The sequence below is a fragment of the Microtus ochrogaster genome, linkage group LG5 (genome assembly GCF_000317375.1).
Source record: "Microtus ochrogaster isolate Prairie Vole_2 linkage group LG5, MicOch1.0, whole genome shotgun sequence".
In the NCBI taxonomy this organism is placed as follows: domain Eukaryota; kingdom Metazoa; phylum Chordata; class Mammalia; order Rodentia; family Cricetidae; genus Microtus; species Microtus ochrogaster.
Window position 1 is genome coordinate 38,910,164 of NC_022031.1, and position 27,417 is coordinate 38,937,580.

The 27,417-nt window shown below is 49.4% G+C and overlaps 3 protein-coding genes across 10 annotated transcripts in view; 1 reads left to right on the forward strand and 2 right to left on the reverse strand.

The window, feature by feature from the left end:
• Tmem8b (transmembrane protein 8B) overlaps positions 1–5,826 on the forward strand; it is a 20,997-nt gene extending 15,171 nt beyond the window's left edge. For 6 of the 8 annotated variants that reach the window (XM_026786645.1, XM_026786646.1, XM_026786642.1 and 3 more), the window contains 4 exons: positions 284–462; positions 4,311–4,457; positions 4,561–4,677; positions 4,938–5,826. In XM_026786645.1, coding sequence (XP_026642446.1) covers positions 284–462; positions 4,311–4,457; positions 4,561–4,677; positions 4,938–5,273 — 779 coding nt within the window. In that variant the 3' untranslated portion in view covers positions 5,274–5,826. The remainder of the gene's footprint in view (positions 1–283; positions 463–4,310; positions 4,458–4,560; positions 4,678–4,937) is intronic. The other 2 variants (XM_026786643.1, XM_026786644.1) reach the window with 2 other exon arrangements.
• A 5,345-nt stretch (positions 5,827–11,171) lies between these two features.
• Positions 11,172–12,260, reverse strand: LOC101985636 (olfactory receptor 13C2-like). Its single transcript, XM_005362097.2, has one exon. It carries the CDS (start codon positions 12,204–12,206, stop codon positions 11,256–11,258), a length of 951 nt encoding a protein of 316 aa, XP_005362154.1. The 5' UTR covers positions 12,207–12,260; the 3' UTR covers positions 11,172–11,255.
• Positions 12,261–20,227: 7,967 nt separating this feature from the next.
• LOC101985920 (olfactory receptor 13J1-like) lies at positions 20,228–23,976 on the reverse strand. Its single transcript, XM_005362098.2, has 2 exons — positions 23,970–23,976; positions 20,228–21,600 (listed from the first exon to the last, which is right to left on the reverse strand). Exon 2 carries the CDS (start codon positions 21,552–21,554, stop codon positions 20,490–20,492), a length of 1,065 nt encoding a protein of 354 aa, XP_005362155.2. The 5' UTR covers positions 21,555–21,600; positions 23,970–23,976; the 3' UTR covers positions 20,228–20,489.
• Between the last annotated feature and the right edge of the window lie 3,441 nt (positions 23,977–27,417).

Genomic DNA, 27,417 nt, shown 5'->3' on the forward strand with positions numbered 1-27,417 from the left:
GGGGGGAGCAGGTCAGAGGTCAGGCTTGGCTGTGCATGGTGAACGGGCTGGGGGGGGAGCAGGTCAGAGGTCAGGCTTGGCTGTGCATGGTGAGCGGGCTTGGGGGGAGCAGGTCAGGCTTGGCTGTGCATGATGAGCGGGCTGGGGTGGGGAGCAGGTGAGTCTTGGCCTATGCGTGGTGAGCGGGCTGGGGGGAGCAGGTCAGACTTGGCTTGTGCATGGGGTGGCCAGCAGGGGTGCCTTCTGCCCTCCTCCACCCTGTACCTTCCTTCCTTACTTGCAGGGTGGCGAGGCTGGGGTTGCACAGACAGTGCCGATGCGCTCACCTATGGATTCCAGCTGCTGTCCACACTCCTCCTCTGCCTGAGCAACCTCATGTTTTTGCCACCTGTGGTCTTGGCCATTCGGAGCCGGTATGTGCTGGAAGCTGCTGTCTACACCTTCACCATGTTCTTCTCCACGGTATGTATACAGTGGCACCTCTGCTTCTCTGTGTTCTTACCGCAGGGTAGGGAGAGGCTCCACGTTTCCACCACATTCTCTCGGTTTGAGGATGACTGGACCTTCACTATGTCTCCTAGAGCAATGCCCTGCCCGCCCCCAATAACGTGTAGGAAGTGACTGCTTTGTCAGGCAGCTTGTGGGATAAATGGCCAAAGCTGCTTCCAAGTCAGCCTCACAGGTGTGGAGCGTCCCAGCCCATGTGGAGGGAGAAGAGATATTGACTGAATACACGGAATGCAATGTGGGATTGGGTGTTCACCGTTTCTCTGTAAGCCAGCACAGCATCTAACTGTCACAGGGTCTCTCCATGGAGTCTTCACTGTCTCTGTGGGAGGCTCCCCTGCTCAGCAATCTCCATGTTCTCGTCCCAGCTGCCTCACTCTCTCTCATCGTTTGTGAAGTAGAGTTCTAATCTACAGACAAGGTGGGCCTAAAACTCTCCATGTAGTCCAGGCTGGCGTTAACCTCTAAGTACTCCTGCCTCAAACCTGACATGCTCTGTGGTTTCTGTCTGTAGCATGCTCATTTTTATGACATGAAAGCATGTCCCCTGTTCAGTCAACATGGCCTTTTTGGTTTCTGTGAGAACTTTTGGAAGGCAGGGATCAAAAATCTGTTTTAGAGTCTTGAGAAACTTTTTCCTGAGGCATCATGGGAGATATCAATGTGATATAGCTCCCAGCTCAAAGGAATACATTCTGATGTAGATCTATAGGCTTTGTTTGCGTTGAAACAAGGTATCACTGTGTACCTGGCTGGTCTGGAGGTCTTTGCGTAGGCCAGGCTGGCCTCAGACTCACAGAGCTCCTCCTGCTTTTCCCTCCAAGTGCGAGATTAAATGTGTGCACCACACCCAGCTAGAGTTACAGTTTTTAAGTCTCCCTGTTCCCATTATGGAATCTTCACAGTTCCGTCTCTGAGTTTTCCAGCTTCTCTGTAGCCAGAAAGGTCCGTATTACCTTCACAAGCCTCTCTGACAGGAAAGGTGGAAGTACATCTCCTCGTGTGACTTAGCTCCAAACAGGTTTGCTCCCTGCCGAGACCTGCTGTCTGTAGATTCTGTCATCTCACCTGTAGGTCCTTGGTAAACTGTGGCACACAATGCCTACCTGTGAGCGCTGCAGAAATCTTAAATGGACTTTGATTCTCTGTGTTTTGGCTAGAAGAATAGCACACAAGACCATATCCATGGGATAGCTCAGCGAGGAAAAGCACTTGCCACTACACCTGACAACCTGAGCTCAACCCCTGTGACCTGTATAGAGGAGGGACAGAGTGGCAGCCTCAACTTGTCCTTTGAAGTGCAAACACATGCACATACACACATACGCACACTATTATACTATAAAATGCAGTTAAAAAGATGAGTATCACAAAAGTCAATATGTGCTTCCCTGGGTCCCAGGTTGTAGAAATTATATTGGTAGTCTAGGAGAAAGTAGGGGGTTATATGTCCAAGTGAGGATTGTGGGGACTTCCGGGTACTCAGCTACAGAGAAGGCAGAGGAGGTTGTAGCCATGCTACCAGATGGGACCAATGCACCCCAGTTTAGCTGGCTTCCTTTTAGGCCTGGTCTGAGAGTCTCTTTCTATTTTTGTATTAGATTCTGTTCCTTCTTATTACCAGGTGCGCTGTCTACTGTTACTCACAGAGCCCCACCCCCAACAGCTGTTCTGCCAGCCCACTCTTGGCCTCATGGAGATCTAAAGTGACTCAGAATTAGTAAGAACACTTTACTACAGCAGGAACTGTACAGAACTGAACAGAACATCCATTCTGTCCTAGAATATTCTAGCCCAGATGCCTCTTTGTTATCTAGATACGGTACTAACCTGAAAAGGGACCAAGGAGGAACTGGAGGAAACTCACCCCCTCACCCTGCACGAAGAAACCCCACTCCCTTTTAAAAGATCTATTGTTTTTACTTGGTGTGCATGAATTTTGTGCACCCCATCCATGTGTGCAGTGCCCACTGAGGCCAATGGGTCTTCTAGGACTGGAGTTACAGGAGGTTTTGAGCCATAGTGTGACTGCTGGGAACTGCGCTGGGGGCTTTTGCAAGACAGCCTGTGCTCTTAACTGCCAAACTCTGTCTACCCTTAACCGTTCTTTTTTTTGGTGGGGGGTGTTTCGAGACAGGGTTTTTCTGTAGCTTTGGAGCCTTTCCTGGAACTAGGTCTTGTAGACCGGGCTGGCCCCAAACTACTGGGATTAAAGGCGTGTGCCACTACCACCCAGCCCCCTCTATCAAAAAAAAAAAAAAAAAAAAAAGGACAGGAGTGTGAGAAAGAGCTGCTGGTTTTAAGTCTGCTACTGAAAGTCCTGCTCTAACTGTTCTTTTCCACGTGTTCAAAACAGAACTAGCACACCTTTAATCCCAACACTCGGGAGGCAGAGGCAGGTGGATCTTTGTGAGTTTGAGGTCAGCCTGGTCTACAAGAGCCTAGTTCCAGGACAGGCTCCAAAGCTACAGAGAAACCCTGTCTCAGAAAAAAAAAACAAAAAACCCCATAGAACTAGTATCCAGTTTTCTGGACACAGGGTTCCTATTGTCTTTTCTTTTTCATTCTTAGTTTAGACACAGACAGGCCTGTTTAAGGACTTGTTGGTTAGTTTGTAGTTGACATACAAGGATAGTAGATGAGTGTCCTCTTCCTTGTCTTAACATAGGATAGTTTACCTTTGGGAGTGGTGCTTATCTGGGGTACAGGAGCAGTCAGCAAGACTATAATCCAGGTGTTTATAGATATAAAATATATTTTTGAAAAATATGCCAAAAACCTAGCACTTGGTTCTCTGTGTAGCCAAACATTCCAGATAATGAGGACAGAAACTGACAGCTATTGAATGTACTATGTAACATTGCTTATCAGTTCTCATGATTGCACAAGATAATAGGTGGCCGTGGCCGTGAAGAGTGACACTGTGGCCATGGGACAGCATGGCACTCACGCTAGGATACCATATGGTGAAGGGACATGGCCCTGCTCTCCAAATCATGAAGAATTAACATCTGAATATGGATTCATAGGACATTACTTGTCTCCTGAGCATCTCTTCCCGACCCATCCTGGACAGGATCTGACTGCTGCTCAGGCTGGCGTAGAACCTACTATGCAGCTGAGGTTGATCTCGTCCTGAGTGCTGGGATTCCATGTGGCTATCTGGCTAGTCTCCTCTTTAGTGTCAGATGTAAGAAGCCACTAAATAATGTAGCAGACATCGGTTTCTGATTTGCATTTACTTCTCGAGATTAAGTTTACATTCCAGGCTTAATCAACGTCTTACACCTGCCTTTGAAGCACACAGAAAGGAGGAGGGGCCTGTGATGACTCCTCACACAAGGAGTGGGGGACCAGTGTCTGAGCTGCCAGATACGCTTGGCTGTAAAGCAGACCAGACTTCACTGCTATTTTTCTCAAGAATAAGTGAATCAGGGCTGGAGAGATGGCTCGGTGGTTAAGAGCACTGGCTGCTCTTGTAGAGGATTGGGGTTTGATTCCTTACACCCACATGGTGGCTAACAACTGTCTGTAACTCCAGTTCCAGTGGATTCTATGCCCTCTTCTTGTGCCTTCGTGGGCACTGTGTACATATGGTACACAGACATACATGCAGGCACACCCATACATATAAATCTTAAAAAAAGAATGAAGGAGTCAGGCATTTCCTAGTATTGTTCACCTGTGACCTCTGACCTCTATTTCTCTGACAGAGGAGTAACCACCATCAGGTCTTTCTTTGGTTTCATAGCCCTGGACTTGTGGCCTTAAGGCCTTTTAACACCCACACTTTCCTTTTGCAGTTCTATCATGCCTGTGACCAACCAGGCATTGTGGTTTTCTGCATCATGGACTACGATGTGCTTCAGTTCTGTGACTTCCTGGGCTCCTTAATGTCGGTTTGGGTCACCGTCATTGCCATGGCTCGTTTGCAGCCCGTGATCAAGCAGGTCAGTGCAATGTGGGTCCTGGGAGACAGCCATAGCTAACCTCTATTTAGAATCCACTCCTGCCCCCACATCCTGGCCCAATCCTGGAGTCCTGTCTCTGTAGGTGTTGTATTTGCTGGGGGCTATGCTGCTGTCTATGGCTCTGCAGCTTGACCGGCATGGACTCTGGAACCTGCTTGGACCCAGTCTCTTCGCCCTTGGGATCTTGGCTACAGCTTGGGTAAGAGTGGAGAGGCCTGTGAAGGGCAAAGGAGGGAGCAGGAGTGGATGGAGGGCGCTGGCCATCTGGTCCCCAGTTTAAGGTAGCCTTGCTTTCTATTACCGTCACCTGCTGTTCACAGTGGCCACTCAAGTCTTGGCAGGTGCCTTTAGGTCACACCTAGGGCTGAGGGGAAGTCTGAACTGTCTCTGGCCTCATACTCTAGAGCCTTGTATTCTAGGGCTTCGTATTCCTGAATCCCACTTCTCTGCTCCCCCCAGACAGTTCGCAGCGTCCGGCGCCGGCACTGTTATCCGCCAACATGGCGCCGCTGGCTCTTCTACCTGTGCCCGGGCAGCCTTATTGCAGGCAGTGCCGTCCTTCTGTATGCTTTCGTGGAGACCCGGGACAACTACTTCTACATTCATAGCATTTGGCATATGCTCATTGCTGGCAGCGTAGGCTTCTTGCTACCTCCTCGTGCCAAGACTGACTGCCGGGTCCCATCTGGAACTCGGGCCCGGGGCTGCGGTTACCAGCTGTGCATCAATGAACAGGAAGAACTGGGCCTTGTGGGCCCTGGAGGGGCCACTGTCAGCAGCATCTGTGCCAGCTGAGAGGGGCTTTGGGCCAGGCTCCTAGGGGTTATGAACCCTGCCTAGGGTTCCTCCTGGGGCTGTGGAGCCCTTCTAGGAACAAGGGACAAGTTGTGTTTCTTAGAGACGCACAGTCTTTCTCAAGGATGACTGTTTTCAGGGACCAGGAGGCCTTCCCAAGACATGGAGAATTTCCTGAGAGCTCGGAGTCCTCCTGTTCTTCTGGAGTCCTTCTTAAGGATGAGCTATGCAGGACACAGCCCCTCAGGACCAAGGAGGACCTAGGGGTGCGGAGCCCTTCCCAGGGATAGGAAGAGCTCCTACAGACATGAGATACTTCTCAAGGAGACAAATTGTCATCAGGAATGAATCATCAGTACAGAGGGAAGAGGAGTCCATCTTGGAGAAACACAGCACCAGATTCTCCCAGAGGCTCTGCAACACTGGCCACATCTGGACTGTGCTGTGCTGGGCAGAGGGCTGGGAGAGACAGCTGGGGTGGGGCTAGGCAGCTGGGGTTCTGATTTGATGCAGGTGGAGTCTGGTTTGTCTCCAATGAAGTCCGTACTGATTCTGTGCTGCCTTTCTTTACCCTCCTGGGGCCAGGGTGTGGGGAGATGGAGGGAAAGGGACACTGAGGAAATCGTGAGAGTGACAGGACCTTCCTGAAAAAGATGCTGGAAGCTACTGTCTGTGACTTCTGCCCTATGGCTTGCACACCCACATCTCTCTCATCTGGTTCCTGTGTTTAATTCCAAAGCTCCCTGCTGTCCATTTCCTGGTTGTTGTGGACCCTAATCTGTGGCAGTGAAGAGGGGAGTGCGCATGCGTGTGTGCGTGTGCTTGCTGTGTGCGTGTGCTTGCTGTGTTTGTGCAGAGATGAATTCATAAGACAGGCTTCCCCACGACGCCTACACCCACAGAGAAGGAAGCTAAGGTGCCAGGAAACTGGAGTAACAGGTACAAATTTCAGATGTACAAGGCACTATAAGAATGGAATTACTATTTTAAGCTTCCATTTTTTCTTGCATGCCAGAAATAATCTTGTATGAATTTAGATTTTTTAGTGTGTGTGTGTGTGTGTGTGTGTGTGTGTGTGTGTGTGTGTGTGTGTGTTTCCGCACGCACGGTGTGTTGCTGTGTGTATAGTTTGTTCTGGTCTGGATATCATGGTCCTCGGGGTCCTGGAATTACAGACATGGACATCATGCCTGGCAGCTGAACTCTTTCTTCCCCCATGGCTCATAACTGAGTTTTGAGGATTTCGTCTTATGCTAAAATGCTAGAAGAATTCTTTCTGGTCCCCAGTGTCTCTACTTCATCCATTTTCTGAGAGTTCTGTCATCCCAACTGGTTCCCAGTCAGCAGTCAGACAGACTGCTAAATGCTGAGCCATTTTTTTTTTTTGTTCTGTCTGCATATCTCCGAGTGTCTGCCCCCAAGTTGTGTGCCACATGAGGTGTTTCTACTGGGCTACCCAGACACAACATGAAGCCAGTTCTCTCCCGGGGTCCTATGCAGGGTTTTACCTGATAGGGCAGAAGATGAGTTGTTTTCCCTGTAGATGAAGCCGGCTCAGCTCTGGCTTCTTCAGGGAATCTGGGACAGCGCTCATACTTCCCTCCTCTCGCCCCTCCCTCTTATCAATCTGGAGGAGACAACCTCACATTTCGACGGAATCTTTTCTCTGTGCCTTAATCCTTTCTATTCTCTCCACAGCCTAGGCCTTTGAAGCTCAGAGCCTGGGAAATACCACTTTATTCTTTACTCTCAGCAATCAGATCACTTCCCTGAGGCACCGGTAAAAAATAAAGTAGCTGACTGAGTGGCAAGGAGTGAAGGTGGACGGGCCTGGTGTCGGCCTCCTGTATCAGAAGTGCTGTTTTTGGGCCAGGTGTGGGGTGCACACCTTTATCCCAGCACTCTGGGGGTAGGAGCTGGCGAATTGAAATGAGTTCAAGCCAGCCAAATTTACATAGGCCCTCTCTTAAATAAAATAAAAATGGTTGGAGAAATGGCTTAGTGGTTAAGAGCATTGCTCTTCCAGAGGACTGGAGTTCAATTCCCTGTACCCAGTTACAGGATAAGATGCCTGTAACTATAGCTCCAGGGACACACCACCTCTGGACCCCATAGGGACTTCTCCATGCAAGTACACACACAGACACACATACACCTGACTAAAAATAATAAACTTTTTTTTAAAAAGAAGAAATGCTATTCCTTACCTTATCTCTGACTGTACATACCTTCCTGAATGCACCTGAACCTGGAAGATGAAAGAAGCTAAGCAGGGCTGGCCTCATTAGTGTTGGATGGGAGATCAACTGTTCTCACCTGAGATAGGTAGGTTAGGCCGTGAGGACAGTTGACCCAAATAACCAGGAATCAGGACTGACTCAGCCAGAGTGTAGAAGGCAATGAATGGGGAAGTGAGTGGGGTTGCCACATTGCCAAGCTGTGGGGAAAGTTTCTCTGTGGTTATGAGTGCCCATCTTTGATTCCTTTCCCGAGACATTCATTCTGTCTGGTCCCCAGTCACTAAAGTACTTAGGACACTTAACATAGTGCCCAACCTGTTGCACATATGACAGACAATGGTCACGGCGTGTTTGGAAAGGGTTTCGATGATGGGGAGTGGGAGAGGCAGGAAAGACTGGTGTTTAGGAGCTGCGAAGAGTAAAGTGGGCCTGGAGAGGTGTGTGTGCTGGGTTGATGAAGGCAAGCAGCTGATGATGCTTTGGACAGATGGGTACTGTGGGCTTTACAGGGAAAGGGGAATGAGGAGCCACTGGAAACATTTAAGCAGGAGAATGGGCAAACCGTTTTGATGGCTGGGTGAAGGGTGTGTCTGGGGGAAGAGCACAGTGTCAAAGCTGCTACACTAACTGAAATGGAAACAGTGAGGGCTTCTTTACATGGTACCCATAGGAGGACGAGATTGGCTCAAGAGTTCCAGGAGGCAGACTTCAGGGCACCTAGTGCCCAGTGGCACATGTGATGTGGGAGGTATGAAAACCCAGGAGGGCCTCTCTTTTTTTGGCTTGGGTGATTGTGCCATCCCCTGATCATGGCGACACACTTGTGATTGGGGAGGATGGGTAGTTTGTGACATTTTGGATTTGAGGTGTTTGTTGAATTTCCAGGGGAACCAGCAATAAGACAGGACTGGACCCTGAGTTGTCTGCTGACTTGGATCATTGGGAGAATCTAAGACCCAGCAAGCCTAGCCTGCTTTGGACACATGGCTGTGGTCAGCAGTTGTTACTGCTTCCTCGCATGTATCTGTACATGCAACCACACCAAGTTCACTGCTTGGAGCATGCCTAGAAACATGGGCTCAATGTCACCTGGTGGTGATGTGAGAACTTCCATGTGACAATTTAGTTTCATTGTCATGTAAGGAAAGCCCCATTAGAGCCATGGGGATGAGTTGGTGGCACCTTGCCCCAAAGCAGCTCTCACGTCGGTAAAGATGGGATTGATCCTAGTGAAGGGTCCCAACAAAGTGCCGTAGGATGAAGAAGACAGCCTCCAAATGCATCAAGAGAACCTATGAAAGAGGTGTGATTCCTGAATAGCATGAGGAGAGGATTGTGGGGGTGGTAAGATGATGTCATGAGAGGCTGACCCATGTTGGGGGGTCATGCTGAGTGTGGGCCAGATTCCTAAGGGCCTTGAGGACTGAGCCAAGAACTTTAGACTCAGTACTGTGTCCGTGGGATGCCATGAAAGGTGATGTGAGTAGTGTATTGTAGAGATTGTGAGTAGTTAACATACTTAACCCCAGAGAGTGCTAAATTATATCAATGGAATGGAAGCAAAACACTTTCACTTGACTTAAAATTGTTCTTATTTTTTGAGATAGGGTCTCTCTGTGGAGCCCTGGCTAGCCTGGAACTCACTCTGTAGACCAGGATGACCTGAAACCCATGAAGATCTACCTGCCTCTTCCTCCCCAGTGCTGGTATTGAAGGGATGCATATACCATGCTCTATTCTCTTGGATTAGTTTGACCCACAATGAGCCAAAATTTGAAATCTTCACTCGTCTTTCTGTAGTTTGTAGTTGGTCTATCTATAGTCTGGTGTGTGTGTGTGTGTGTGTGTGATGTCCTTGTTTCCTGTTTGTTCTATGTCTGAATGTGCTTGTCCCTGTGTCTGTCTGGTCTCTGACTGTCCTGTGTCTATCTCTAAAAACTGACTTTGAACTATATTTTATAGAATAGCAAATACAGTATGGCATTGGACAAAAATGAGGGATTTTTACCAAAATCTTAAACAGGGTTTATAAAGGAAGTAATTTTACTGCTCCCAACTGACCCAGGAGAGTAAATGAAACCACACGAGAGCTAGCCACCTCTAGCCACATGTTGCTCTCAGCATTTATGGTGGTCTTCTGTCTTAAAGTTGCTTCCAATGTGTTAGCTGTTTTCAGAAAATGAACACCACAACATACGTTATTCTGGGTCAAGGGCATGACCAGTACCTACCAAGAGCAAAGCTATGGATTAGCTTAGGTCGAGAAGCTGATTTCATGTGAAATCCAAGTCCTATTAAGAATGATTTACCTTGTCCTCTAAAAGGCAGGTTAACTTTTTTTTTTTTCAGAGACAGGGATTCTCTGTAGCTTTGGAGCCTGCTCTGGAACTTGTTCTATAGACCAGGCTAGCCTTGAACTCACAGGGATTCACCTGTGTTTGCCTCCTGAGTTCTGAGATTAAAGGCATGAACTGCAACTGCCCAGCATACAATGCAATCTTTTTTTTTAAGATTTATTATATATACAGTGTTTGGCCTGCATGGCAGAAGAGGGCACTAAATCACATGATAGATGACTGTGAGCCACCACGTGGTTGCTGGGAATTGAACTCAGGACCTCTGGAAGAGTAGCCAGTGCTCTTAATGTCTGAGCCACCTCTTCAGCCCAGCAGGTTAAACTTAAAAAAGCCAAGTAGGACAGCAGGTTAAGTCCCCGGTCTTAAATAATATCAAGGGATAGTACTTACGTTACTAGAGGCCTGCCAACAGTTCAGCCTTTGGAGTTCGAGATATGTTCGTACAGTTGTTATCAGTTAAGATTAGACTTCCACAATCATAGCAGTAGTTAAAGAGACCTATCGAGTTGGATCTCTGCATTTGGCACTGGGCCTGAAGCTTTTACAGGCCCTTTGGACTGGCAGTTACGGGGATGAGGGAAGGAGAGTAAAGGTGGGTTAGGGCTGAGGAGACAAATGAAAACTGTGTCCAGCTCGGTCTTAATGACACACACGGCCTGGAGGAGAAGCGGGCACCTTTTGGCACATAGCCGCACTTGGTCCAGCCTGAGAACAGCTCAAGGAGGGGATCTGACTAGAACTGGACGGACCACGAACCATGGGATTCAGCATATTAGTGATGGGAGTGCTCCTGCAGGGCTGGGTGGTGCTCCCTTTGGCTTCCACATTTCTGTATATGTCCCATGGGCAAGTCTAACCAAACCCATATGAAAAGGAAATTCTGGAAAGCACAGTGTTAGCCTCGTTCGGCTGTCCTGGCACAAAGCTGTTGTGAGTAAGCTAACCAGAGCTTTGCTGGGGTGATGAACCCAGTATGCATCTGTGAAGAGAGATCAGGGCAGAGGAAACCAAGTCTGACTTCCTCTGGGGCTGACTCTCTGAGTCCTCTTTTCTCTTCCAGGCGTGTGCCAGGCTGGGCTTCTCCCCGTATGTTCGATGTGGCCACCTGTGGGCCAGTGAGATGAAGGGTGGGAGCAGCCTGTGCCACTTCTCAGTGGAAGCTGTGAGAGCCCAGGCAGGCTGGTCATTGTACTCAGCTGCGTTCTGGATTGAGCTGTGGTCTTAAGTCTCAGGAGGGTGATGTGGAACAGAACCCCAGCCAAGCTTAGTAGACCCAAAGCGTGAGTGAGAAACAAACCTTTATGGTTTTTAAGCCACTGAAACATTGACGCTGTCACCCCAGGAGAACGTAGCCTCTGCTGGCTGACAAAGATGGAGACTAGGAGTTAAAAGTGGGACATTTTCCTGGTGAGGAGACCTCCCTGCAGCAGGCTGGTCACAGCTGCTTTCACTTCCGTGTTCCTCAGACTGTAGATGAAGGGATTTAGTGAGGGTGCCACAATCCCATAGAATAGTGTGATAATCTTATCCACGCTGGGGTCTTTGGCTTTGGGCTTCAGATACATGAAGGAGATGGTCCCATAGAAAATCACCACCACTGCAAGGTGGGCAGAGCAGGTGGAGAAGGCTTTGGTCCGGCCTGCAGCAGAGGGTACCCTAAAGATGGCAGCCAGGATGAATGTGTAAGAGAGGCATATGAGCAGGAGTGGGGCCATGGTCAGAACAGTTGTAGCCACCGTTAATATCAGTGCATTGAGGGAGATGTCCCCACAGACCAGTTTCAGCATGGCCAGGATCTCACAGAAGAAATGGTTGATGACATTATGGCCACAGAAGGGGAGGCGCCAGACAAGGATGGACTGCAGCAGCGAGTTGGCAAAGCCCGTCCCCCAGCTTAGCGCTGCCATCTGCACGCAGAGCTGCCCGTTCATGAGTTCTGAGTACCGAAGTGGCTGGCAGATAGCCACATACCGGTCGTACGCCATCATGGCCAGAAGCAGGCACTCCGTAGTACCCAGTGCCAGGGTCATGTACATCTGCAGGGCACAGCTGGGGAAGGAGATGGTCCTTTGGATGTCCAGGAAGTTGAGCAGCATTAGAGGTATGAAGGAAGAGGTCCCGCAGATGTCTATGAGAGAGAGGTTGCTGAGAAAGAAGTACATGGGGTTGTGCAGGTGGGGGTCCAGCCCAATCAGCCCCACAAGGAGGGCATTCCCCACTAGCGTGGTGCAGTAGATGCTCAGACAAAGCACAAAGAGGACTATCTCTAGGCTGTGGTGCTCACGGAGTCCCAGCAGGACATACTCGGTCACAGCTGTGTGGTTTGCCCATCCCATCTCCTTCCTCCTCTTGTTGCCTGGACCACACAGCTCTGGCTGCCTGGGACCTGCAGCAGGCCAGCCTCTCTCCAGAACTGAGTTCCACCAGCTGTAGAGCGAGAGAGCTGGACTTCAGATCTGCAGCTGGTTCTCTCAGCAGCAGTGCTACCGACATAGCGGGGGGGGGGGGGGGAAATGTGGGCACACTCGGGCCCCCTAAACCGCTTTCTGTTCTCCACGAGTGCTGCTCAGATTTGACAGGAGACTCATGTTTGATGTCTTCTTTTGGAATCTAATGTAATTTTTTTTTTGAGATAATGTCTCCCTATGTAACCCAGGCTGGCCTCCAACTCTCCATCCTCCTGAGTGCTAGTATTCACAGGCAAGTGCCACCACACTCTGCTTGTCCAAGGTCCTTGACCATTCAAAGGAAGCTCTTTTCTAGATTACTTCATATGACAATAGCAAACGCCCATAGCATTTCAGCTTCATTCATTCTGTAGGTATTTTGGGGGTACCTACTCCAGAAGAAAGAAAGAGGGGGGGTTCACAGCTGCCATGGTTACTGCCCAGCTCCCTGACTGAGGCGAGATGAGCTCTGGAAGGTAGGTGTCTAATGGGTGCTGTCACCTAGCATAGAATATTTGGTCCCAAGGGATGTGTCAGTCTGATTGCTGGTCACCACTCTCGATCTAGGGTGCTGCAGGACAGCCTCTTGATCTTAAAATGCAAGAGCATGCGCACCTCAGAGCTGCTGCTGGTCACGGGTTTAGCATGGCTTGTGCACCCGTGCCAAGTGCCGCAAAAGCAGCAGAGGCCGCTGTGGCTTCTGCTCCCCTCACCCTCTTGTTCTCAGTGACCTTGGACACATCCTTCCTCTCTCGGGGCTTTAGACCCTTGAGAGTCTCTCTGAATCTAAGACATAAAGAAATCTATCTGAACTCGGGAGACAGTAGCTGGCTTAGTCGTCATGGGTGTGTGGTCACAGAAAGATCTCCTTCAGCTCAGCTCCTGACAGCTGTTGTCAGTCAGGGGAAAGGCCCAGACTCACCTCTCTGCCCTTTTCTTCATTACTCTCTCACCAACAGACCAGAAGGGATGGCAGAGGCATTTGAGGCTTTGTGAGAGGCTCTGCCCGAGTCACCTCCCGCATGCAAACCACATCCCTTCTGCATGTGCTTTTGTCTTGTTGGAGCACTTCCATTGTGAGATAGCGTCTCCACAAAGCAGTCTCACCCCTCCTGTGAGAGGTCCTTGAGCTGGACTGGCGTTTCTCATCCACTCTTCTAGGCTCAGTTTGCATACCTCTGTGTGGCTGCCTCTCAGGACTCTGGCTGCTCTGATAACAGGGTGCTTCCCTGGCTGTTAGCAGATGTTTTTCACTCTGAATTGTGTTTTGGCGCCCCCCTCCCTCACTCCCCCCTCCCCTCTGACTAGACTATTGAATAGTGGGTTATTGAAGTTGAAGGGATGTATCCAGTTTGCCACTGTCAGCCTCCAGTGTCCTGTTCCCAGGATGGCCAGTGGTTGCCACTCCAACTGAACTGTGTTGAGATGGCTGCTGTCACTGTGCCCTAGATACTGACCTCTGATGTGAACACTCCCTCCACCCCCAGCAGAAAGATGTAGCTGTTGGGCTTTGCTAGAAGAGGCTGTTGGGGAGTGGCAGTGTCCTGCCTAGAGAATGGCCGTTTTCTCTTGGCGGGTAACATTAGGAACATGGTGGGCTTCGTTACAGCTTAAGGGTCTGTTCATGGCCTATTAGGGCCACGAGAACTAAGCAGTCTTAAGTGAAGAAAATACCATGGTGTCAGGCAGCCCGTGGCTTTGACTCACAGCTGGGCACATGAAGGGACACCAGGACCATCAGTCGGGATGTGCCAGGTTACAGTGCAGTAACAAACAACCTCATGACTTTAGCTAGCGTAACAAGACAAGCGTGTCTCTCTTACTACACATATAACGTGGATTTCAGAGGGCTCTCTTTAGAGACTGGCTAGTGGGGGGTCTCTGCTACTTGGAACATCACCAGTCAGGGATGGGGAAGGACACACTGGAACATCTCCACCAGCTGGCAAATGCTCAGACCCAGAAGTACGACACGCTGTATGGACATGTACCTCCACACCACTGGGCCTGGGGAGCCCCGACACGTGCTCAGAGGGGAGAAGCAGCGAGGCTGCAGCATGTCAGTACCACGCTTGGGTACCTTGGTATCTCACGGCCCACGCAGATCCAATCAAGCATGGTGGCACATGCCTGTTACACCACGGAGGACACTGAAGCATGAGAATTGTAGGTTTGAGCCAGCTGGGCTACATGAAGACTACCAGGTCAGATTTTTTTAAAGTGATTGCAGCGTCTGTCAGATGTTATACACTATTATGGCCCAGAAAATCAGCATATTCAAGAGCTATGTGACACTGAGTGTCCCCAAGAACCGTGCCTCTTCTTTCATTCTACCGTCTAACAACCCAGAGAGGCAGGAGAAAGCGTGGCTGGGTCCTGGAATGAAGGGGAAGAGACCTCGGCTTGTTTTCTGGCTTTTGTTCCTGTTCCGCCGTGCAACCTTGGCCAAGTTCCTCCAGCTCAGAAATGGAGTCATCCAATCGGGTGGTCTCTGGTACTCTGTACCCGCCCTAGTGGTCCCTCACATTGTTCCAGAAACCTATAACCTTGAGATCTGGCAGACCAGGTTACTTTGCAAGGTAAATATCACATAAGTTTCACTGCTGGTGAATCTAATGGTAACCACTTAATTCTTAAAACCGAAGGCTTCAAAAATTATTCTCATAGAAAGAAAGGGAAATAATAAAGATCCCATTCTTTAAACTACCTGGGTTTGGGATTTCAGCATCACCGTTTCTGCCACCACCATGTGAGAGTTTAGCGAGAGGGGCCTTGGACTCAGGCTGCCCTGGGCCCATACCCAGTTTGAATTGCTAGAATATCCCCTCGTGCCCCAACAGTTTTTGTTGTTGTTATTTTTGTTTTGGTGTGTGTATGTGTGTGTGTGTGTGTGTGTGTGTGTGTGTGTGTGTGTGTGTGTACATTTATTTGATTGAGATAGGTTTATTGACTGGCCTGGAACTTGCTATGCAGGCCAGGCTAGCCTTAAATTTATGATAATCCGCTTGCCTCTGTCTCCCAATCTGGAATTGTAAGCGTGCACCACCATGTTCCGTTTGCTAACTGTTGTTTGAGCCTCGCTTTCCTTACCTGTCATAGAGATGGTAGTGCCTCCTTGCAAATAATGATACTTTAGGAATGCATCGTGGTGCAGTTAAGCTTTTAGTACAGAGCCTGGTTCATGGAAAATACTTAGTGAGCGTGGATATTCTTTTTGTTGTGTAATAGGTACTTGAGCTTTTAAATGTCTTGAAGAAGGGTTACTGAAATGAGCATGCTAGATGAATTCCTTACCACAGACTTAGTGATGCAATCGCACAAGAATAGGTGGGGTCTGGAGCCATGCTAGCGGACCTGCAGCTTGCAGAAGCTGGTGCGGTGGTCCTGAGTTCCTAACTAGCAGATGCAGTGTGCAAAGGTGGGTCAGGCTGAGGAGCCCCAAGGACCAGCATCCCGGTCCCCTGCCACACAACCCACTTGCTCCCTTTTCAGGGACCACGTAGTCCCTGCCCAATTTAAAGTTCAACTCTACAAGTTCACAAACTTTCAGGTTTGCCCGCTGAGGGACTCGGGCTCCTGGGACTCCAGGTTCCTTGCCCTGTTCCAGAAGGTTCCTGTGGATGTGAGGTGGACAGAGAAGGTCGTACCTTGTTGTAGCTTTGCCCCTTGCATGTCACAGGCTCTGGGACAGAGGTGGTCCTTTTCTAGGCCTGGGTGCCTATACTGGAAAATGGGTTTTCTTCTTTCATGATTGCTGTGTGGTCTTGGATCCATCCATCCATCCACCCAACTTTGAATAAGGCTACTTTCTGGGAGGCATATGAGACCCCTCCAGGTGCATGTAAGGGGTGTTTTAAATACTTACTCCAGGCATGAGAGTTTTTACAGGCTTTCCCCTTCCCTTCCTGGCCTTTTAAAATAGAGACACCCTTCACCATTTAGATACTAAAATACAGTTGTAAATAAGACAGTAGAGTTTATAATTTCTCATACTATGCCATGATACATCTTCTGGAATTTTATCAGGAATATACGTCAAAGTAATGGTTAGCTCTGATTTTCTGTCTGCCTCTGGAATGGTCTAGGCCTGTTTGCTGCCTGGGAGATGCTTAAACGTAACAGGTCTGAGACCAGGGTCAGTGTCTCCTCAGCTTCCCGCTGCTGCACTTATTCTCTGTGTCACTGTAGAATGACTCTCTACCCATCCAGGAAGTCCCCCGAAGCCCACAGTCTGGCCTCTTCCTCACCTGCTTCTGCAGTGCCAGTTACTAACGGTGAATCACACATATTCCCACGTACTTCCTCCTCCTAAATACTTTACTCATGCCTGTCACTATTCCCAACTCTTCTTCTCCACCTCCTTCTCTCTCTGCTCCCATGGCTGAGGCTGCATCGCCAGCTTCCTCACTCTGCCCCCCAGAGCCCATCTACTGGGGAGCAAGGTGACCTCCCACTCCATAAAAAGAACACTGTCATTTCTCAGATCTATTTATTTAGAAATTGTGAACCATATTGAAAAGGCCAAGAGAACAGTAGTCATCTGTAACCCCATCGCCTGGGGAGGAGGCAGCTCTATTAACATCTTATTGCAGTTTTCCGGAATTTTCTACAGACTTAATCATATAACCACGAGACAAATAATTAAAAAATAAGATTAGGGAGGCACTGAATGCAATGTTTCCTGATCTGCCTTTCCCCCCTCCTGTTGATTACATCGTAATAATTTCCTGTCATCCAGTATTTCTCAAAAAATGTCTTCTTGTGTCTGTGTTACATTCTGCCATTGGACTTCACCTGGATTTATTAAAACATTCTTTTCCAATTGGACATCAAGATTGCTACATCTTTTTGTACAGTGGATTAATGGTTTTGTGCTGTAATTAATATTCTTATATATAAATCTTTAACTGTGCCCTAGTGTGTGTGTGTGCATGTGCACAAGTGTGCAGGCATTTCAAGTTGCCCAGGCCTATCTCAAACTTGCTTTATGGTTGAGACGTGCCTTTAACTTCTGATCTTTTAGTCTCTGTCTCCTAAGTGCTAAGAGTACAGGCATACGCCATCATTCCCTTACATATACCCTCCATTTTTCCCCTTAAACTAGATTCCTAAAAATGGCAGTGCAGAATTAAAAGATCTGGAAGTTTCTAAGGTTCCTGGTTCATCTTCCCACTTGCTATATAAAAAGTTCATATTGATTTATTACCACCTCCCACTCCTTACTTCACAATAGGCACACGATCAGGAAAATCTGATTCACTAAAGGTGTAAGGGAAGATGACATCCTGTTAGTGACTGAATTAAAAGTCACATGACCTGACTGCTGCCAGCCCCCCCTAATGCATGCTCAGGAGGTATTCAGGAGCAGTGGTAACTTACCTTTGGGCCTCTGCTCATATCAGCTGCAGTGGGGAGATGTAGCCCAGCATTGCAAGTAGTGGCTTGAGAAGATCTCTGCCTAGGAACCTCCACTTGGGTAAAATCGAGTCCTTGGTTCACCACAGGAAAAATATTTCATCAAGGGTCAAAGAGACATAGAGGAATAAGGCATACAGCTAAGGTGGGTGCTAACTAGAGAGGGAGAAGCTGTGCTTAGGTGTCTTTACAGGGACACACAAATATCTGTCACATTGCTATACATGTAATTTATAGCTGGGCATAATAGTGCACACCTTTAATCCCAGCACTCAGGAGGCAGAGGCAGTCAGATCACTATGAGCTTGAGGCCAGCCTGGTCTGCATAGGGAGTTCCAGGCCAGCCAAGGGCTACATTAGACCTTGTCTCAAAATAATGAATAAATAAAAACAAATAATGTAATTTATAAAACTAAAAGATTAAGCAAAATTTGAAAAAATGTTTATTTTTATGTGTATGAATGTTTGTCTGCTTGTCTGTATGTGCACCACATGTGTGCAGTGTCCATGGAGGTCAGAAGAGGGCACTGGAACCCCTGGACCTGGAGTTACACACAGCTGTGAGCCGCGATGTGGGCGTGGATCCCTGTAAAAACGATAAGTGCTCTTGACTGCTGAGCCATCCTTCTAGCTCTTATTTCTTATCCTCGGGTATTTCCTTTGTAAATGAAATCATAAGGTGTATTAGACATAGAGACAAGAAGGGAATGCTAACAGTTAAGCTCAAGGCATGGGCATTCTGGTCCTAAGTAAGTTGAGTTCTTCATTGTTCTATGGTTTTCTTTCTTTCCTTCTCCCTTCCTTCCTTCCTTCCTTCCTTCCTTCCTTCCTTCCTTCCTTCCTTCCTTCCTTCCTTCCTTCCTTTAGTTCCTTCTTTCTTTTGAGACAGGGTTTCTCTATATAGCCACTCTCTCTATCCTGGAACTTGCTTTGTAGATCAGGCTGTCCTCAAACTCTCAAACTCTCAGAGATCCACCTGCCTCTGCCTCCCAGGTGCTGGGATTAAAGATGTGCACCACCACTGCCCGGCTTGGGTTCTCCATCGTTTTGATCATCCCATTTGAGATGTCTTTAGAAGAATGACTACGGCCTCTGCAGCCAGTCTTCATTTTATCAGTTGTGTTCAAGTTTCTTGACTCTTGGCCAAGCGGACATGCAAACTAGATCCCAGGGGGAGCGGCTTCTGTCCCTTGCCCTGCTCCTTAATTTCCTCTCTCTTTGTAGTCTGGCTCACTGAGAGTCCCCAGGGAAGGAGACAGGCCCAATAGGGCAGCAGAAGACTTGTGTGGGGCTGTGGTGGCCTGCAGCCAGCTGGCAGGAGGGCCAGACTGCTGCCTGGAAGGCACTGTGGTGCAGACGATGCCTGGCACTGGCAGGGTGGTGGGGAGTGGATGACCTCAGTGACTCTGTAGCTTCGTGTGCTCAAGCTCTCTGAAAGGCAAACTGGGGAGGCTGAGCAGCCAGCAGGGACAGCTAAGGAGAGCTCAGGGATGGGTGAGGAGGGCACAGCAAGCACCCTCAGATGAGGCAGGAGTACCGGAAGCTGCAGCTGCTGTTGGTGGGGTTGGAGAGGAATCCCAGCTTCAGATTGCTCTGGGTGGTTGGTGTTCTGTGACCAGACAAGTCTGTGCTCTTTTGGCCCTAACTTCTGTCTCTCCTGTCATCTCCCAGAGGACTGGGCCTTACCTAACCTCTGAGGACTTCATTTCCGTTCTGATTTGGGAAGGACCATAAACTATTATGTTCATGTATGTTCTTCATAAAGGTGTTCAGGGCCTGTAGCTGAGCCAGGCTGGATGTTGGGGCAGAATAGGGTGTCATGTTCCCTGCTCTTGGTATAATATTGGAAGCTAAAGACACAGAAGAGATAATGAGAGGAGCAAAGAGTATGAGCCTGAAGGGACAGGAAGTCCACCTGCATGGGGAGGGGAGGTGCTGAGAAGAGCTACCTCACGGGAAGAGCTTGGGGGGTGGGCAGTGTGGGGGAAGGGTGAGGCTCACATTTGGCTGGTGTGTGGGGCTATGAGGCAGGAGCGTGTGGGGAGAAGGCTGGGAGCTAGGCAGTCAGGCAGACAGCTGTGAGGCTCTCCTGAAGAACATTTGCTTCACCTTGAGAGCAATGAGAATCCCTTTATGGATGTCAGTCAAGAAAGTGATGCCATCTTAAGTGGTTCTTAAAATCCCCTCCCCCATATCGGGTGATGGTGGTGCATGCCTTTAATCCCAGCACTCGGGAGGCAGAGGCAGGCAGATCTCTATGAGTTTGAAGCCAGCCTGGTCTACAGAGCAAGTTCCAGGATAGGCTCCAAAGCTACAGAGAAACCCTGTCTCGAAAAACAAACAAACAAACAAACAAATTCTCTCCCCAGATGCCCCACTGAAAGACTCAAGAGGACAATTCTAATCGTTAGTATTTATCTGTTTATTTGAGACTGAGTCTTACTATGTAGCACAGGCTGATATCAAGTTTACCATCCTCCTGCCTCCACCTCACAAATGCTGGTATTATAAATAGGAGTCATGGTACCTAGCCAAGGCTGAAGTCTTAAGATCAGCCCGGAGGCTACTGTGGAGGCCCAGGGGCAGATGCTGGGCACTAGGACAGGGCCGGAGCAGAAGGTTCTGGGTCAGGATTAGAGGGACTTGGCGCTGTGACTGTGGAGTGGAGGTCCCCATGGTTCTATGCTCTGCCTTGTGGCTGTGTTGGCATATGATGACTCAAGCCCAGACCCCTGCCCACGCAGAGCCCACCCTCCTTCACCTACAGGCCCGTCGACTGCCCCAAGCTTTCCTGGCAGCCTCCTTCACCTCCTTGTTCCTCAGGCTGTAGATGATGGGGTTCAGCATGGGGGTCACCACAGCGTAGAGGACTGTGAAGACCTGGTCGGAGATATGGGCCTCCTTGCTCTTGGGTCTCATATACATGAAGATGATGGTGCTATAGAAAAGCAGGACCACAGCCAGGTGTGCTGAGCAGGTGGAGAAAGCTTTGCGGCGCCCAGCAGCTGAGGGCACCCTCAGGATGGTGGCCAGGATCAGCATGTAGGACAGGCAGATGAGGGTCAGGGGTACAGGCAGGAGGAGGATGGCGCCCACCAGCAGGAAGGCATCGCTGACCGATGTGTCACCACAGGCCAGCTTCAGCACAGCCAGGATCTCGCAGGTGAAGTGTCTGATCACGTGGTGGCCACAGAAGGGCAGCCTCATGGCGATGATGGTTTCTGTCACGGACTTGAGGAGGCAGAGTGCCCAGGAGGCACCTGCCAGCACCAGGCAGAGCCTGTGGCTCATGAGCACAGGGTACCTGAGTGGCTGGCAGATGGCCAGGTAGCGGTCATAGGCCATGATGGCAAGCAGCAGGCACTCCGTGGAGCCTGTGGAGAGGCTCAGGCACATCTGGATGGCACAGCCAGTAAAGGAGATGGTCTTCCGGGACGACAGGAGGTGGACCAGCATCAGGGGCACGAAAGTAGATGTGTAGCAGATGTCCAAAATGGAAAGATTACTCAGAAAAAAGTACATGGGCGTGTGTAGGCGGGCATCCAGAGTGCTCACTGCCACAATGGCGCTGTTCCCCAGCAGGGTCACCAGGTACATGGATGAACACAGAGGAAAGAGTAGGTGCTCCAGGGCCGGGTAACCAGAAAATCCCTTCAAGATAAACTCAGAGACGGCTGTCCTGTTGCTGGGCTCCATACCGTGGGGCAGAAGCACGGGGTGCAGGTTGGTAGGACCACAGAGATTGTTAAGGTCTTTCCCAGCTTGGACACACTTTCTGGGACGTTGGGACAGTCTCCACATCCTCTGTAGGCTCCAGTGCATCCATGTGAAAAGTGAGGATGATTCAGAGCAGAATCTATCAGATTCCCTACGCGGGCGTTCAAGGAAGCATGAATGGGCAGCCTGAAGAGTCACTGTGAGCCAATGCTGAATGAGGGATAAAGGTCTTTACTACAGAACTTGTCAGAGCGTTTGAACAGCTAATGTTTATTGGCGGCTCTCCCAAAGCCAAGTAGATTATGTGCTCCCAAACTTATCTGACCCTAGATCCCCTTGTACCCCTTAACCTATCACAGACAAGTGATCTACAAATAGGGTTTGGGAGCCGATGAACTGGATCAGAGGTCCTCAAACTTGAACACACACTGGACTTTCTTGAAAGGCTGTCAAAACACAGCTTGCTTTCCTACCAGAGTTTCTGGCTTAGGGGATCTGTTTGCTGCCTCTGCTCTACTGGCCCAGGCACGGATGTCTCTGAAGGGTCTCCCTGGCTTTGCAGCAGCCTCTGAGTCATCACTGTCCCCACTATCTGGAATGTCCTCATTTGTCCTTCTGCTGTAGTAGTCTGATTTGTCTTCCCAGAACAGCTCTGGTCTCCACACTCTCTATGCTTTACATCTCGGGTGGGTGGGTGGGTGGGGGCTGCCGCTGGCCTCTAAGCCTGTGAGCGGGCACCCCTCCACACGCAGGGATGCTCTGTCAGCAGCTCTGTGTGGGCTGAAGCTTCAGAAGTTGACTCTTTGTGAGCTCTCTGGTGAAAAGGCAAGGGACCCTGGAATCCAGCCCCCAGTCTTATTTTCTCCCAGTCAGGACAAAGGCTGTTTTGGCTTCCTAAGCTTCAAGGTTATTAGCACAGAAAGTGCCCTGACAAGCTCACTGGGGAGTTTTCTATGGCAGATGGGGAAACTGAGCTCACACAGTGCCTGCCAGGGAGACGAGTCTCCGGGAGAGTCTGCCAGCATTGTGTCACCTCACATATGGAGCAGACATTTGCCTTCAGCAAGCCCCAAAAACCTGTGAGCCTCGTCGGACACCCCCTGCTTCCTCCCCATAATCCTCTTACCAGCAAAAAAGCAAATTTTATCCCTTTCTCGGTGTCTCTGAGCAGCGGGGATGATTCCACCACAACATGGAGCTTAGTGCCCAATTCCACCTCCTCTCTGACGCTTCACCTGGAGACTCCCTTCCTTTTACTTGCTTCTTATGTATTCTTCCCCAAATCAGGAAGTGACTTAGGACCTGCTACACAGCAAACACTGTGCTAACATCAGGAGGACAAGTGAGGGCACAGGCACTGACTCCAAACCCTTCCCAGGTAGAGTTCTCCACTCTCCCGTGCCTGGCTTTCCCTGTCTGCATGCCCTACATATAAACTTTTGATAAGGGGGTGCTTGAAGGGCCTCTCTGGGCCTCTGACATACCTCATGTCAAGGCTAGGTAGCTCCAGTGGCGAGTCCTTCTTCATATTAGGTATTAACATAGAGCCAAGACCTTAGTCCTACTCTGAGACCCATCTCTGGGAATCCAAGGCCACTCAGCAGTCAGGAGAGCTCTGATCTCATCCTAGGGCTGCAGGTAGAAACTCTGCTCTCAACCTGATTGTGTTCACCTCACACAGGCTCAGAGAAATATGAGCTGTGAGTTCCCCACCAAAGCCCAGTAGGGATGCTCTGGGGCTGGGTGTTTGGTGGGGGCATCTTTCTAGCAGAGCGCTTCAGAGGCAAGCACTGGCACAAGGCACAGAGATGGTCCTGTCTTTTTCTGGAAGTTCCAGTGACCAGAGTAAGCTGTGGCTGACTCTTTGCATGTGGTGACATGCACAGGAATTCACCTCTTCAGTCACTAGGACACATCGGCCCCTGAGGCTATGGGCTTTGTGCTGGAATAGACATACACCCACATGGGGTCACCTCCTGTGCACACATTCAGGTGAGTGCACAAACACCTGTCTTATACACTGGTACATATGCACCTGTGAGTGGTCATCCTACACATGCTCATGTGTGCACGTGTGACCATTCACATATTCACAACAACGTATATGCATGTCTCTCTCTTGTGCATACACACACACACACACACACACACACACACACACACACACACACCAGGACTGGCAGAGTCTTGGACCTATAATCAAAGTGCTTTACTGAGCTAGGCAGGAGACCACAGCTCTGCAGGGGTTGCCAGGGAGTCCTTAGAAAGGAGCAGCCCTGAGGGTGGGGGTTACAAAGAAGCCTGGGACAAGTGGACAAAACTGACTGTGTGTTCTGTCTGCTTCCCAGCCCGTGTGTCAAAGACAAGTCTCTGGCTCTGACTTTTCTATCACATGGGGAAGAAAGGAGGGGGACACAGGCTAGGGAGCTTTGTCTGTAGAACTCACAGTGTCCTTTGTCTCCCCCTCTCTCCTGACCCACTGCTCCCTGAAACCCAGTTCACAAGGGAGCCTTCCCTTACCTCTCAACCAGACTGAGTTTTCCTGCTTCGTGTCCTGCGTGTTCTGTTGTGCTGTAGCTCAGGGTGACAACCACACCTCTCACTTCTTGCCAGCTGCCCTCCCTGCCAGCCAACAGCAATGCCATCTCCTTCTCCTTCTCTCTTAGGTTCTGCAGGCCAACGTGTGGCTCTAAGTAACTTATCGCTGTCGTTCTCAGCTCCCTAGGACTAAGGAAAGTGGAACGGGCAGCTGGTCAGTTATGGACGGCTTGCAGCCCAGGGGAACACTCTTGCAGAACTTGGAAGGGGCTTACACATCAGCTGGAGCCTTACCCTTGGGTAAACTGAGGCAGAGATGGGAAGTAGCACTGTGAATTAGAGCGGGAAGCCAGCCCTGGTGATTCCTCAGGGCCCTCCACCCTCCCTTCTGTCTGCGCGGTCTGTTCGTCACCTACCTCCAGCCTCCTCCCAGTCTGTGCTCTGGCTCCCTGGCAGAAGCTTCACTCCCGCCTGCCTTTCCAAACCGTGGAAATGCACCTAGGTTTTTGTGGAAATGATGAAGAGTTTTCCACTTGATAAGGTCAGGTGGAACATTTAGAATCTGACAGAATTATTTTAAAGGCTCAGAACTCAGCAGGGTCCTCTGAAGCAGGTAGAACTAGTCCATTCTGGTGGGCCCAAGGCTGATGGATCTTAGTGGTTTTCTGTGGGCAGGACAGGTTCCCCATTCTGGGCAGTTGTTAGTGTCATCCCGACCAACAGCCTTCTACGGGGCAGGTGGGCCAGATGGAGGTGGCACCGTTCAAAGCGCCCTGTGTACCAAGGGATTGCACAATCCCCAAGGCAACCTAGAGTGAGGAAAGGAAGCGGACCCAGCTAACACACTTTGGGGTGCTTCAGGGATGATGTCCCAAAGACCCAATTACGCAGTCTACTTAGAGAGTTTAATTAGTGTGAAAATGCTGGAGAAAGTGGCTCAGGGCTCAGGGCTCCACACTTGCAGGGTAGTCCTGGACTGGTTCAGTGACCCAGGAACACTTAGGAGTAAATCAATCAATGAATGGATGCTTAATTAATGGAATGAATACATAAGCAATTTTAATCCATTTACAAATAAACCAAGGAACAAGTGAACAAGTGATAAATGTTGCTGCTTTCTGGGTGGATTGTGAGGGGTCTTGGCTCAATTCTCATCAGGAGTTTACAGAATCACAAAATCTGGAGTGTTAAAGGGGGACTGGACTGGATAAAGAGACGAGAATTCTTAGTTTCCTGAACAAGCCAGTGCTCAATGACCACCTTGACCAAGACCCCCGTATGGACAGAGATTGCTGTTAGGGGTCTAGAGTCAGCCCAGTGTCATCTGGTGAGGCCGGGGCATAGCCATGGTTCCCGGTGTCACTTAAGTCTCCTCGGTCAGCGTGTGGCCGCCCCGGGAGCTAGTGACCTTCCTCCTCTGTCTCCACCTGGTCTCTCTCCCCGCTCTCACAGCATCCCAGTGATGCTTCATCACCGAAGTCCCCTCCAGTTCCCAGAGTCCAGACCCCAATGGCTTACGGTCTCTTTAACCAGCATCATAAGGTAGGGGTGTAGTTCAAGGCATAGCTTAGTGTACGCAGGGTCTGGGGCTTGATTCGCAGCCTCAGGAAACGAAACAAAACAAAACAAAAACAAGAACAAAGCAAGAAACCATAGAACCATAGTGTATTTTATTTTGGAACTGGGCTTTGGTTTGTTGTTGTTGGAATTCTATTTAACCACTCTGAAACTTCAGGAGGTAGGCCTGTTGCTCACTCGGTAAAAGTGCTTGCCTTGCCATGCATATAGCCCTGGATTCCATCCCCGCTATGATATAGATTGGGCATGGTGGCACACACCCATGATCCTGACACTTTGGTATGTGGAGGCAGGGGGATCAGATCTCTCTCTCTCTCTCTCTTTCCCTTCCTCCCTCCCTTCCTTTCTCCCTCCCCCTCTATATTTTTGTCTCACCATGTTCCCAAGTTATAAATATATTTTTAAAATATTTTCCCAATAACTTAAAATTTTTTTTGTTGCTCTTTTGAGGCAAAGTCTCACTCTGTAGCCCAGGCTAGCCTGAAACTCACGACCTTTGTCGTTCCTCAGGGTTTTCAACTTATTTTTAACCTTGACTCTTACTTAGAGGGTATCTACTCTGCACTGAGTAAAGTTAGCTGAGCTTACTTCCTTCCCACAACAGGACTTATTATAAAGGCTGTCTTATCTTAGACCTTAAAATGCACGTCTGGGAAGTCTGAAGCCAACCTGGGCTGCAGAGCAAGACCAAGTCTTTTTTTATTTTTTGGTCAAGATACCATTGTCATCTACTAATTTCGCAGGTCCTTGTGTGTCTCTTCTGGGCGTCTGCTCTAAGGACATGCCTCCCACTGTCTGCATCTCACGCTGTTTTAACTGCCGTGGTCAGCTTAGGGGAAAGGAACAGCTGTAAGCTGCAGCCACAGGCCCAAGCCCTGTCAGCTCTTTCCAACGATTCCTTGGCTATTCTTGCTCATTTCCTTTCTACACAAATTTTGCAATCAGCTCGTCATATTTCACGAAAATTCTCCTGGGACTTTGCCTGTGGTCGGTTGGCTGATTTAGGGCAGGACTTGATATCTTTACAAAATCCAGTTTCCTCAAGCAAGAACGTTGTTCCTCCATTATTAATACATGGCTTGGCTTTGTTCTGATCACGACTCTTCTTCTGACTTGTTAACAAGGTGATTTGCATCGATACATATTTTTGTGATATTGAAATCTCTCCCCTTTTCCTCCTGTCGTAGTTTATTCTCATCCTGGGTGCAGGATGCATTTGAAGGGCAGGGAGGCGCGCTGACCAGCTCCCAGGCTCCCCCTGGTGGTCAGTGAGCCAATGCTCATGACCCTTGAAGATGGGGGTTGGAATTCCTGTAAAACTCCAGCACTCGGGCCCGGATCACTATGGCGCAGGAATCGTGGATCTAGGGGTAGGGTAGATATAAAATTTGTGTATTCCTGTTGGGTGATTGTCTGTATTGCCTCTGGGGCTCTACGTCTCAATACTAGGAAACCCTGACGACATCTATAATCTTCATGGAAAGAATCCAGTCTTCCTGGAAGAGCTAGAGGATGCAAAATGCTGTCTCCTAGAAATGACATGGCGGCTACATGGTAGTTATCTGTTCAAGATCTGAGCATGATCAGGCCAACTAGATCAGTCAGCATTCCAGCTGGGGGCAGGGAGGGAGGGAGGAAGGGAAAGAGAGAGAGGAGAGGAGAGAGAGAGAGAGAGAGAGAGAGAGAGAGAGAGAGAGAGGAGAGAGAGAGAGGACAACAAGAGAGGAAGAGAAGAGGGAGGGAGGGGCAGGATAGGGGAACAGAAAAGGGAGAAGAACCAAGAGCCCAAGAAAAGAACTAAGAGCATCAAGAGAAACCAGGAGAGTGGGTGGCTGAAAAGGCTGGTTTATAT